Below are 14,182 nucleotides of genomic sequence, written 5' to 3' on the forward strand. Positions count from 1 at the left end.
GGTCGCTACGTAGCGACCGAGCGGGACGATCGCTCGGTCGCTATGTAGCGACCGAGCTTTGGCTCGAGCTCGGTCGCTACGTAGCGACCGAGCGGGACGATCGCTCGGTCGCTACGTAGCGACCGAGCTTTGGCTCGAGCTCGGTCTCTACGTAGCGACCGAGCGGGACGATCGCTCGGTCTCTACGTAGCGACCGAGCGGGACGAGCGCTCGGTTGCTGCATAGCGACCGAGCTTGGCTCGGGTTTGGTTGCTGCATAGCGACCGGACGGCGTGTATGCGTGGTGACCGAGCTTGGTTTGTTCGGTTTGAATCCCAAAGGATACTTCTTCGTAAAAACTTTGTATTGGTTATTTTTACGAAAATTACATCTCTTCTTTTACTATCTCTTTTGGAAATACGATCTCCGAGGATTTTCGGGTAGTAATTCCGTCGTAACCGTTTTTGACCCCAACAACCCATGAACCCTATTTTCATTCTTGCAATTGTTATTCATGTTTTCTTCATCATCCTTCTCTGTATTTTCTTTCTTTAAGGTTAAGTAGTCTATTTGCTTAGTCTAGGGTGCTAGGGTGTTTACATCGGTGAGTCAAACAAAAATAAGGTCATTGATTTATTGTCTCCATTCATTGTCACGCTTACTGCCTGTATTTAACCGGTCACTTAGTGCTTGAAATTAGGCTTAATCTAATCATCAAAAGTGCTTAGATTGCTAGAAACTGCATGAATGTGCATTTTGTCCCTAATCGGCCAAATTATATATTAGGAAAATTTGTGAACTAATCCAATCTGGACATAATGTTTATCATCGAGTTTTAATCCAAATGAAAATGTAAATATTGAGATCAATTGATAAAATGAGAGATACCACGAAAGTGGATCAATCTTTTTGTGTATTTTGAGTTTGATGCAGCAGCATCCTAGTGCCTTCAACGTCAAGTTTTCTTTTGTGTTATTTCCTTTTTACTTAGGGTTTATGTTTTGCCTTTTCTATTAGATTAAGGATTTTAATGACGGTCTAAGAGTTCTATATAAAGAACTCTTTTATGGCTTTTGTAAGATACGCTTTGATAATTAATAAAACTAGCTTTATACCTTGATAGAGATTTGATTCAATTCATCTTGTTCGAGAAGCCTTGAAAGAGATTCGATTAAATTCATCTTCTTCAAGAAGCAGGTCTCTAGAGTTTTCAATCGGAAACCCTAGATTGAGCTGATATCTTGTTCATACCCTCCATCAGGTTGGTATCAGAGCAAAACCATCACCACCCGCACCCCGCGCCCACAACCTCCGTTCGTCACCATGCCCCGCGCCAAGAAAGAAACCCAAGCTGAGATCACACAACGCACCATGGAGGATATGCAGACACAACTTGCTCAACTTACTCAAGCAATGCAAGGTCTGTTAGCTCAACGTAACATCCCCGCCACCGCACAAGTAGAAGAACGAGATGATGAACAGTCCGATCACGAAGACGATGCAAACCCATTCGCGGTTCTTGGAGAAAATCGACCAAGAGCTCAGCCAGCTCAACCTAACGACCAATGGGATCGGAGCTTTAAATTTGAAATACCCGAGTTCCATGGCAGCCAGGTCGCAGAAGATCTTCTTGACTGGATCGGCACAGTGGACGAAATCTTAGAATTTAAGCATGTTCCGCTTGACCAATGCGTTCCTGTCCTAGCAATGCGTTTCCGAAGCAGAGCAACCGCGTGGTGGACTCAACTTAAAGCATCTAGACTTCGTTTAGGCAAACCTAAAATTGAGACATGGGATAAATTAAAGAAACACATGCGCAAGACGTTCTTACCATATAACTATGATCAGCTTATGTTTCAACGCTTACAACACCTTCGTCAAGGAAGCCGCACAGTGGATGAATATGCAACTGAGTTCTTCTTGTTATTAAACAGGATTGATATTCATGATTCAGACAGGCAACTCGTAGCCCGCTTCATCGGAGGCTTGAGACAACAGATTCAATACACATTGAATTTGTTTAATCCACTCACATTATCATAAGCTCATCAACAGGCCTTAACAGTTGAAGCACAGAACAAGACAGGTTCCACACCATGGAACTTCACTCGACAGCAGCGAACGACCACAACTCCACCAACAAACGCTACTCCAACAGAAACAGCCATCGTTCCAGTTGACACAACAACACGTCCAGCTCGTACTGGCAATTTGCGCTGCTTTGCTTGCGGAGAACTCGGTCATCGCCAAGCAAATTGCCCAACCCGCAACAAGCGAGGGCTTTTACTTGACTCGTCTGGTCGCGACGTCGAAATAGAAGAAGATGACGATGCTCTAGATGACGATCATGCAGAATTAATGGCAGATACTGGAATTTCACTAATGTTACGACGCTCCTGCCTCGCTCCTCGTGTTAACGGAGACTTCCCGCAACGTAACAACCTTTTTCATTCCCGATGTACTATCGAAGGCAAAGTTTGTAAACTTATTATAGACTCTGGTAGCAGCGAGAACGTCATTGCTGCAGATGCCGTTAAAAAGTTATCTCTCAAAGACGAGCTGCATCCCACTCCTTATAAACTCGCATGGTTGGAACATACTCACGATTTACTCGTAACACGCCGCGCCTTGGTCGCCTTCTCGATAGGTAACGCATATCATGATGAAATATATTGCGATATTGTCCCAATGGATGCGTGCCACTTACTTCTTGGACGGCCATGGGAATTTGATCGTCGTGTTCTACATGATGGGTTCCTTAATACCTATACCTTCAAACACAACAACCGCAGCTTCACTCTTAAGCCATCGCCACCACCGCTTCCATCTCCGGCTCCTCCGCCTTCTCCGGCTTCATCCCTCTTATTATTACATAAGAAACCCTTCGAAGCAGCAATGAGAAACGAGGAAATCATCTTTATCCTCACCATGACTCCATCACCGTCACTAATGCCACATGAGACACGCCCGGAATTCAAATCACTTCTTCAAGAATTCGCTGATGTCTTTCCACCAGACTTGCCGCCAGGATTACCACCTATGCGAGATATACAACATCAGATAGACTTCGTCCCAGACGCAAGGTTACCTAACGGCGCCCATTATCGTATGAGCCCCACAGAACACGAAGAACTACGACGCCAAGTAGAGGAGTTAGTTACTAAAGGGTTTTTACGTGAGAGTATGAGTCCTTGTGCCGTACCAGCACTCTTAATTCCAAAGAAAGACGGCTCCTGGCGCATGTGTGTCGATAGCCGAGCAGTAAACAAAATCACTGTCCGTTATCGCTTTCCTATACCACGCCTGGACGATCTTCTGGATCAGATAGGAACGGCACGAATCTTCTCCAAATTAGATTTAAAAAGCGGGTACCATCAGATTCGCATTCGTCCAGGAGATGAATGGAAAAGTGCGTTCAAAACACGAGAGGGTCTTTTTGAGTGGATGGTAATGCCTTTCGGGTTATCCAATGCCCCTAGCACCTTCATGAGAGTCATGAACCAAGCTCTCCGACCGTTTATCGGAAAATTTGTTGTGGTTTATTTCGACGACATCCTCATCTTTAGCCTTACACTCGCCGACCATATGCTACACCTTCGGGAAGTCCTTTCAGTGCTCAGGCGTGATAAACTTTTCGCAACTTCAAAAAAGTGTTTGTTTGGTGCGTCGGAGGTGCACTTCCTCGGCTACATCGTCTCAGCGGAAGGTCTTGCTGTCGACCCGAGCAAAGTCTCAGCCATTCGATCATGGCCAGAACCTAGTACGCTTACGGAAGCACGCAGTTTTCATGGGTTAGCATCCTTCTATCGCCGTTTTGTCCCGCAATTCAGTGCTCTTATGGCTCCTATGACCAACTGCATGCGTGAAGGTGCTTTCTTGTGGACACCAGAAGCCGCAACAGCCTTCAACATTGTCAAAGAAAAGCTTAGTACAGCTCCTATTCTCGCCCTTCCAGACTTCTCCGCCGTGTTCGAACTTCATTGTGACGCTTCCAAGACGGGTATTGGTGCCGTCTTAAGTCAAAAGAATCGACCTATCGCGTTTTTCAGCGAGAAAATTTCAGGCGCCCGTTTTCGATACAGTACATACGATATCGAATTCTATGCTATCGTTCAAGCTATCAAGCATTGGAGACATTACTTGTTTCACAAGGAATTCGTTTTGTATACTGATCATGACGCTCTCAAACACCTCAGCACGCAGGATAAGGTGTCTTCGCGCCACGCATCATGGATAGCATATTTGCAACAATTTTCTTTTGTAATCCGTCACACTTCCGGTGCAAGCAATCGCGTCGCCGATGCCCTTAGTCGCCGGCGTTCTCTGCTCTCCGTCCTCCACGTCTCTGTTCCGGGGTTCAGCTCCTTCATTGACCTCTACCCGACGGATCTATTTTTTGGGCCGATATGGACGGCTGTGACAACAGGCCCTGCTCCACCATATTCGCTACATGATGGGTTCTTGTTTCGTGACAATAAACTTTGTATTCCAGATTGCAGTCTTCGTCTGCAACTTATTTCTGAGCTACACAAGGAAGGCCACATTGGTCGAGATCGCACCTTGCATCTCGTTTCAACTTCTTATTTTTGGCCTGCACTTCGCCGTGACGTTGAGAGATTTGTGGAACGTTGTGTTACTTGTCAAACAGCAAAAGGTCACGCCTCCAACGCTGGTTTGTATCTTCCATTACCTATTCCAACTCAGCCATGGACGGATATAAGTATGGACTTTGTGGTGGGTTTACCGCGAACTCAACGGGGATATGATTCTATCTTTGTAGTCGTCGACAGATTTTCAAAAATGGTACACTTTATCCCTTGTAAACGAACTACTGATGCAGTTCAAGTTGCCACCCTGTTCTTCCGCGAGATCTATCGTCTTCACGGGCTACCTTTGTCTATAGTCTCGGATAGAGACTCCAGGTTTTTGGGTCACTTTTGGAGATCATTATGGAAGCTACTTGATACAAGCCTTGATATGAGTTCCGCCTATCACCCTCAGACCGACGGTCAAACCGAAGTTACGAATCGGTCACTTGGTAACTTATTGCGCAGCTTGGTAGGAAATTCTATTAAGATGTGGGATTCTAAACTACCTCAAGCGGAATTCGCACATAATCATGCTGTTAATCGAAGCTCCAAGTTCAGCCCTTTTCAAATCATTTACGGTATGGTTCCTCGCGCCCCCCCGGACCTGGCCACGCTACCTGATCGCGTTCGTCTGCATGGTGGTGCCGAAGAATTCGTGGAGCAAATTCTTGAGACTCATGTCCACACTAAAACAAATTTGGAAGCTGCAGTTACAAAGTATAAAACCGCTGCTGATTCTCATCGCCGGCGCCTTGTATTTGATGTGGGCGACTTAGTTTGGGCAGTGCTGACTCGTGACCGCATGCCTGCTCATGCATATAACAAATTAAAGGCCAAGAAGATAGGGCCATTGGAGGTATTGGAACGCATCAACGATAACGCTTACCGCCTCCGTCTCCCAACTGATGTCACCACTTCTGACGTTTTTAATGTTAAGTATCTATCACGTTACCTGCCACCAGATCAGCCCGCCGATTCGAGGTCGAATCCTCTTCACCCCGGGGGACCTGATGCAGCAGCATCCTAGTGCCTTCAACGTCAAGTTTCCTTTTGTGTTATTTCCTTTTTACTTAGGGTTTATGTTTTGCCTTTTCTATTAGATTAAGGATTTTAATGACGGTCTAAGAGTTCTATATAAAGAACTCTTTTATGGCTTTTGTAAGATACGCTTTGATAATTAATAAAACTAACTTTGAGCTTTATACCTTGATAGAGATTTGATTCAATTCATCTTGTTCGAGAAGCCTTGAAAGAGATTCGATTAAATTCATCTTCTTCAAGAAGCAGGTCTCTAGAGTTTTCAATCGGAAACCCTAGATTGAGCTGATATCTTGTTCATACCCTCCATCAGAGTTCTAGACTCGGGCTTGATAAAAATTTGAATATATGTTTGGCTCATGATCGTTTCACACCCGATCTTTCACCTTAGGCTTAGCTTCTTTATAATCTCAAAAGTTCAAAACCCAAAACCAATCATGTTACTTACTTGTTACAATTTCTTTTAGTTTAAAACCATATAACTTGATATTGATACCATAAGTACAAAGTGTAAAAACGGTACTCTGTAATTGAATTAAAAGTATTACAACTATTACTGTTAATTTGCTGCAAGAATCATATGGTATTATGTAATTTAGCTGCCGTTTAATTTAGTATCATTTTTTTTAACTCAATGGTTAGTGGTCCATAATTGTTTTCCTTACATGTAGTATTCACATTTTTGAGATTTGCTTTGTTCTTAGAGATTACAGTTTTGAACCGACACCAAACTTATACGTCTTTTTTGGCATCAAACTTATACGTCTCAATGATCGAACACGCAACTAATTCTACCTCCATAACTGAAATCTTACTTCCAAAATGAAAATCTAGTGACGAACTCTTTTATTTAACAATGCAAGGAAGTTTCTCTTATGATAAATCCTGTCGCTGATACTCTACTATTTAAAAAAAAAAAAACAATGCAAGAAAATGTATGAAATGATGAATCTAGCCACTATTATTATTTTTGAAAACGTACAATGAATGTAGTAGTTTGAAGAGTACAAACAAATATAATATGGGTAATCTTAACACTATTACCAAAATAAAATAAAGTAAATGGTTCCAACAAACACGTGTCAAGTTTTGTCCGGCGGTGTACGTTGCCCAAGCGTGCTTACATTGGCCCGGTCGTTGCTGTTCGCTGCAGCTTCACCTGCTCTTTTATTACTCGCCAACTCGTTCCAACCATTCTTCACTTTTTTTAGTATATTACTTAATCACTTTATTCAAGTTGTCCCCAATAATGCGATCATTTTTTTTCTTTCTGGAATTGTACTTATTCACCTAATGCTTGTAGTCATGAAATTTCCACGACCAACCTATAAAGAAATAGATGATGATGATATATCCATTGGTTTCAATAATTCAACCAATTATAGAGTCTTTGCATCTCTATATAAAACCCTCAATTAATTGTTCAGACAAGTCAAAGTGATCATCCATAAAGTTTTTTTCCGGTTGGAATTACAAAAAACATGGCTTCTTTTGTCTCCCAAGATGTTGCCGCTGAGAAAGTTGACGCCATGAGAAGGTTCGAGAGAACGAGATACTTTTGGAAGTTTCTTCCAGTGATTGAAGCTCTTGTCGTCGTGTTACTTCTCCTCTCTTGGTTGACGCCGTCTCTTACCGTCGGTGAGTATCTCCGGCGGATTCTTGCCGGTGGTTGGACCGGCGGTGTATTCATATTCTGCGTCGTGAACGTTCTCATCGCCCTTATTTTCTCCTTATCTAACCACCACCAAAAAGTAACCGAACCCGATCTGTATTTTCAATACGTTTCTTCCTCCGTAACCACCACTCCTCTCAGTGGCTTCTCCTCCGCTACTACTCCTCTCGGTGGTAGTTCTTCCTCCTCCACCGTAGTCTCAGAATCTCCGGCGTCTGACAACGTAGAAAAGACTTCAGGAGAAAAGTTACGGTCAACGGACTTGACCTCCGTTACACGAACCGCTGAAGAGGCTCGACCGGTGAGGCGAGAGATGGTCCGGGCGGTCAGTTCCGTGACGGAGACAGCTCATGCTATAAGAAGGAAGCATGAAATGACGTTTCTGCCCCCAGTCGCTACTGAGAGTAGTAGTGATCATCAGGTTTACAGGAGGTCGAGATCAGAGAGGCTTGATGTGCGGGGAGAGTTTCGTAGGAGCATGAGACGGTTGTGTGACATGGATGATCTGAGTAGTGATGAGTTTAGATCGACTGTGGAGACATTTATAGCTGGGAAGAAGAAGATGCTGTTGAAGGAATGGATGAAGCCGTGAAATATTATTAGGAACACGACTTCTACCAAAGGCTTTAACGTTTCATTTTGGATACATATTATATAATTTCTTGTGACTATTAGTGAGTTTCTCGTACGTTCCATTAGCATTTTCACTTCCTTGGTCAAAACGTAAGATACATGTAATCGAAAGATAACAGCTACCATCCTCAGAAGTCAGAACTATCATTTTTATTTTTTTGAACAAAATCTACAATTTTCCATGTTGAAGAAGGTAGTTCTTTGTTTCAGATGTGGAGATGCCATTGAAGCTATATCTCATCCACATGATTTTGGACACGTTACCGTAACTGCATGGAGAGAATCTGAAGAATGGGTTTTAGAACGACATTGCTTTGTTTGTTTCAAAAAAAGAAAGATAAAATGGCTGAAAAAAGTCCAGAGTGCTAACCACTACACCATAGAATTGGAGTCATATTCCAGTACACAGAGACCAGCACAGGTGGTTTAAGCCACATGCCAAAGGTGTTTGTGTCACTTTTAATCTTATCAACTTAAAAACAAAACTATAATATTCTATGGTATTATGATATTGTTTGAACTTTGAACTATAACCAGACCTTACCGTCATGTCAAACTACGATGCTTGAAGCAAAAAAAAAAATGTTGCCATGTAAAATGTAAATTTTACTATCAAATTCTCCAAGTTCAAAAAGAGTATTAAATTCTCCACACCTAATATTATTTACAACAAGATATGAGCATGTTGCGTTGCGACAGGTTTTGTTTGATGTTCTAATTTAATAAAAATTATAAAATAATAAATCATTTTATTATAGTATTTTACATATGTTGTTTGAAATTAATTTATAATTAATACTCGTTTTCACATATAAATTCAAGTTAATATTAGTATTTTATAATCATGGTGCATAAATGAATTGTTATAAACTTTGTACATATGATTAGAGAAAATACTATACATAAACGTTTAAACTGAACACAACCTGAAATAAGAAATTGAATGAAAAGTAAAGAGAAATAAAAGTTAAATACACTAATCGAGTCAATGACAACATTATAAATGTTTTATGTACTAATTTAATGTTTTATTAATTAAGTCTTTAAAGTTACATTATATTTAATAAATCTCTTTTTTTATTTACAATAAAAATAAAAAATAATATTAAATACTCCTTTATAATTTTGTTTAAGATTTTAGGAAAGGAAAATTACTGTCATATAATATATTCCGATAATCTTCTCTTTAGAATTTCAGGAAAAAAATTGCTATCAAATAATTATTTGTAGTTATTAATATATAATTTTAAAAATTACTGTTTAAATTTTTAAAATTCGTATTAATACCAATTTTACATTTTTTTGTTAATTAAATAATTGTTATTATCATGTTTGTCATCAAATACTCTTTTAAAAACATCATCAAATAAAATTTTACAATTCTCTTTTGGTTATGACTTAAAAATATGATACAAATTTCATTTGTTTAGGATTTTTTATAAAAAAACAAAAACAACTATCAAATACTCTTTTACAGTTTTTTTGAATATTTGAAAAGGAAATTAATATTATATAATCTTTTACAATTATATTTTTTCTAGGATTTAGAAAAAATAAAATTTCTATCAAATAATTATTTCCATTTAATATTTTTTTTAAGTTTGCATTTTCTAAATTCTTTCTTTCAATATCATTAATATTTTTATTATTTTTCTTGTTAATTAAATAATTGTTACTATCATGTTCATTATTAATTTTTTAAGCAAAAATTACTATTAAATAAAATTTTACAATTCTATATGATCAGGATGTAAATAAGATTTTCAAATAATTGTTACTATCATGGTTAAGATTAGAATTTTCTTTTTATTTTTAGAAAATCTCTTTTATTTAGGATTTTAGGAAAAGATGAAGTTATTTCACATAATGAAAGTTTTTAGTGACACATTCACAATCTAATTTTTTAGTTGACAGATGTCACAATCATATCATGTGAAATATTTGAAGTTAATTTTATTTTATATTTTTTAACACAAAATTATTAAAAAGTAAAATTAGTTAATTATAAGAAAAATAAGATTACTTTTACATTTTTGTTTTATTTAAACTTTTAAAAGGGAAACTAATTATTTGATAATTTGTTTTTCTTTTATATTTTATACAGCTATTTTATTTTTAATAGAAAAAGATTCTGTTAAATTATTTATATATTTTGTCTAATACATACAAACACATGTCACAATATTATCAAAAAAAATCTTTTGCAATTATATTTTTATTAGACTTTAAAAAAAAGGAAAATTATTATTAAATAATATTAATAATTACTTTTTAATAAAATTTATTTTTGTTAATATCTTAGTATATATATTTTTAATTATGAGATAGATTAATGCATGTCACAATCTTAAATATATAATTGCCATATGTCGCGATCATGTTAATTAGCAACTTTGAAAAACCAAGCTTTGATATAATAAGATAGCTAGCTGAAAAATTTATTCAACTACTGAATACTTGTAGTCTGATGGTGTCAAAAAGGTGATTTAGATTAATTTTAGTTGAATAGATTCAATTAGTTAAAAAATTTGCGAGTGAGATCTACATGGAAAACTTGGACCAGTAAGATTAAATTTGTGTCTTCCACGCTCTTAAAAAGTTGGAGATTCTACATTCTTAGAATAAATACTAAATATATTATAACTGTTAATTCTAATTGTCGTTGAAATAACTTAGTTTTTTATTCATTCTATTTATTTCAAATAAAGTATTTTGTAGAAATATTGTTTTTTTTTTAAATTATATCAAATTTATCATTTTCTGCTCTATAAATAGAAATTTGGTTCATTTAATTTAGTTACATAATTTTTGTTATATTATTGATATTATTTACTAATAAATTCTTATTTACATAATAAATATAAATTTATTAAAATAAATTCATAATTAAAATTTTTAAATTAAAATGAAATGAAATTATTTATTTTTGTCAGCACAATGGTAAAATGTTGAATTTTTAAAACAAAACATTGTATAACATAAAAATTAAATTAATGTTAGTGCTTGTGTGAAATAAAAAAGATGTAGGAGAAATTACATGTTTACCACTTTCATGATACCACTTTTCATTTTTACCACCACTAAAGAGACATTTTCAAAAATATCATTTTCTTTAAGTGACAAAAGATTCTTATGTCCTTGTTATTTATATATATAATAAATCATTATTTAAATAAAAAATCAAAAAAATTCAAAAAAAAATCAAAAAAATAAAAAAAAATTTCGAATTTGTTTTTATTTTTTTTTCAAATTTCTTTTTGAAAAACGAAAATTATTTTGAAACGATTTTTAAAAAAATTTTATATATTTTTTAAGTATTTATTTATATATTTATTAGAATCCTAAATTTCACATTCCAAAAATCCTACCCCACCCCTCAACTCTAAACCCTAAGTCCAGATTAGTTAACCCTAAGGGTACAATTGTCTTTTACCCTTCATTAAAAGTGAGGATAAAAATGGTTAGTGTAAACATGAAAAGTGGTACTATGAGTGTGATATTTGTGACAATTTCCCAAAGATGTAATATGGTGATGTGTATTGTAAAAAATGAAATAATAGGTTATTGAATAATTAAACGATTATGCATGGTCTTATAAGAAAAAAAAGGATTGACTAACTTTTAGAAAATAATAAAAATTTATAACTTTATAAGACACTTTTCGCTTTTGTATAGAACCATGTTTTAAAACCAGTAGCGAATCCAAACTGATTTTTGACTGGCTGCATAGTGTAAATCTACCAATGACAATATATATGTGAAATTAGGCTAAAAATACACTATTTTTTGAAAATATTATGAGTGCATGTGCATACTTTCTCTCCTTACTAGCTTCGCCCCTATCTAAAACTTTCCCGAAACTTTGAAAATATTATGGGTGCATGTACCACCTTTTGTTATGAATTTTCAATAACTCCAAATCAATAGTAATTTAATAAATTTAACTATCAAATAATAAAAATTTATAAAAATACAAAAGTATTTACGTTTAGATCCATCTTTAGGAAATATATAATTTTTATAATATTTTAGCCAACAGTATAATTATTTTTAAATCATCAAAACTTAGATATTTTTTTTTATTTTAAAGCATAAAATAATTATATATACATATTAAATTTATATTATATTTTAATTTCATTTACAAAGTATTTTCTAAATAACTCTTTTAAATTATGAAAATAAATAGTATATTAATTCTTATACAAATTAATTTAAATTTGTGCAGTACTTTGAACCATTTTTTATCCACTTTCACCATTCAAACATATGTTTTGTACCGCTAGATCCGCTTGATCCGCTTATGTTCTGCTCGATCCGCTTGATCGACTCTTATTCTGCTAGATCCGCAACGCTTGATCCACTTTTTTCATTCGGAACCTTAGTTAAAATGGATAGATGAATCCTAAACTTATCATATTTTTTACTATAATGAGGAAATTAAATTAAAAAGGGAACAAATGATTCAGAAATGATGAATTTTGTTGGAATAGATTATGGTGGCTGCAAAATTAGGGTCGCAGGCGGATCTGGTCGGGAAGAGTGACAAATAGTATATTACTATTTTACTTTTTATTGAAGAAAAATAAAAATAAAATTTAAAACCGCTGGACTATGGAAACATATTGTTATTGTTAACGAAACATATTATTTAAAGTTATAAATTCAGTATAACTTTTTCAAAAAAATCCCGAGTCCGATTCTTCGATTTTCCATGAACTCGCTGGATCATCCGCGCTAGTTCTGTCTAACGAGTTTCCAAAAAGAGATATAGAAATGATCGGGGCTATAACTTTCAACTTGGTGTGAATTTTTGTTTATGTAAATAAAATTTTTCAATTTTTTCGGGCATAATTAATGACTAATTTGCTTAGGGTGAATGGTGACCAAAGAATGATGAGGAATAATGTATTTTTTAAAAAAAAATCATCATTCACAAAGAATAATTTTTTATTCTCATTTCTTTTATTTTTTTTGTAGAAAAATAAAGAACAAAATTATTTTTTGTTAGACTTGAGAAAGAACAACCATTACTTTTTATTTTTGCTATTTTAAGAATAAAAAAGAATAAATTAACAGTCAATAGTTTGAACATTACAGGGGGGAAAGCAAAAAATGGAGGAAGAAGGCACAAACTGATCTGTAAGGGGAAAATATTTCATGGGGTAGAGCTCAAAATTCACAATCTCTCTGCATGAAGAGAAACGGTTGGTCAAGGAGGCCTTGATATCAGCAGCAAGAAGTGAAATGTCGTATCCTGTAACCGAAAAAATTACGCTAGCAGCGGTTCGTTTGGCTTCGGCCAACCTGGCAGCCATTCGAGGAGTAAGTTTAATGAACTCCTCGTGAGTTGAAGTGGCAACTATTTTGCGTCCTCCCATCTCACTTCCACTAAGTTGCAGGGCCTTCTCTTCTGCGCTGTCTCCCAGAATATAATATAGCGAGAACTGTAAACAAAACAAGTCGTTTTTAGTTAAAAGAATAAACTTGAGAGAGAGCAAAATGGAGGAAGAAAAAGAAGAAGCCACAAACACAAACCTGTTGGGAGGGGAGTACCGTCTTGAACGACATAGGGGATAGAAAGAAACACAACCTCTCCACATGAAGAGAAGTGTTTAGCTAATTGGCTCTTGACAACATCCACATGAAGGGAAGTGTCATATCCCTTAACTAAAATCCTAACGCTCCTGCAATAATAAATAATCTATGCATATTATTATATCAACAACATGTAAAATACAGATAAGAAAATCTCAAAATCAGTTTACCGGCTTCTTAGAGCTCTCATAGCATCCAAATCACCATCCAATTCCATCCCCTAAGATAGTAGTACACAAGATCTAATCAGAAATTCTACTACTTTAAACTCAACATACATATATATTAAAGAATAACAAAGAAGAAGACGAAGAAGAAAGAAGATTACTTTGATTGCAGATTCGTCCATGGAGACTTTGATAGTTCGACAGCTAGGTTTTCGAGATTTTTTTTCAGTTTTAAGGATTCGTGGAGATGAAGAAAGAGGAATACGCAGTGTTTTGAAACCCGATCCGGACCCGCGGTTGAACCGGTAAACCCGGCAACCCAAAAAAAATCTGGTTTGGGTTTTGTGAAAAACTCAATATTTAGAAACCTGCAAAAACCCACAAAAACCCAGTAGAATCCGGAACCCGATACCGGTTGAACCACTGGTTGAACCAATAAATAACTTTTACTTCTTTTTTTAATTTTTAATTATGTTTTTAGATTATGTTTTATATTCTAAATTTCC

The 14,182-nt window shown here is 35.9% G+C and overlaps 1 protein-coding gene across 1 annotated transcript; it reads left to right on the top strand.

The window, feature by feature from the left end:
• The first annotated feature begins 6,357 nt into the window (after window positions 1-6,357).
• On the top strand, window positions 6,358-8,093 carry LOC103839026. Its single transcript, XM_033280626.1, has one exon. The coding sequence runs from the start codon at window positions 7,088-7,090 to the stop codon at window positions 7,868-7,870; it is 783 nt and encodes a 260-aa protein (XP_033136517.1). The 5' UTR covers window positions 6,358-7,087; the 3' UTR covers window positions 7,871-8,093.
• The last annotated feature ends 6,089 nt before the right edge of the window (window positions 8,094-14,182 follow it).

This window comes from Brassica rapa, chromosome A09 (genome assembly GCF_000309985.2).
Source record: "Brassica rapa cultivar Chiifu-401-42 chromosome A09, CAAS_Brap_v3.01, whole genome shotgun sequence".
Classification (NCBI taxonomy): domain Eukaryota; kingdom Viridiplantae; phylum Streptophyta; class Magnoliopsida; order Brassicales; family Brassicaceae; genus Brassica; species Brassica rapa.

What these genes read in the sequence shown, in the direction of transcription:
- LOC103839026 (XM_033280626.1), top strand. Translation starts at nt 7,088, where the DNA reads ATGGCTTCTTTTGTCTCCCAAGATGTTGCCGCTGAGAAAGTTGACGCC.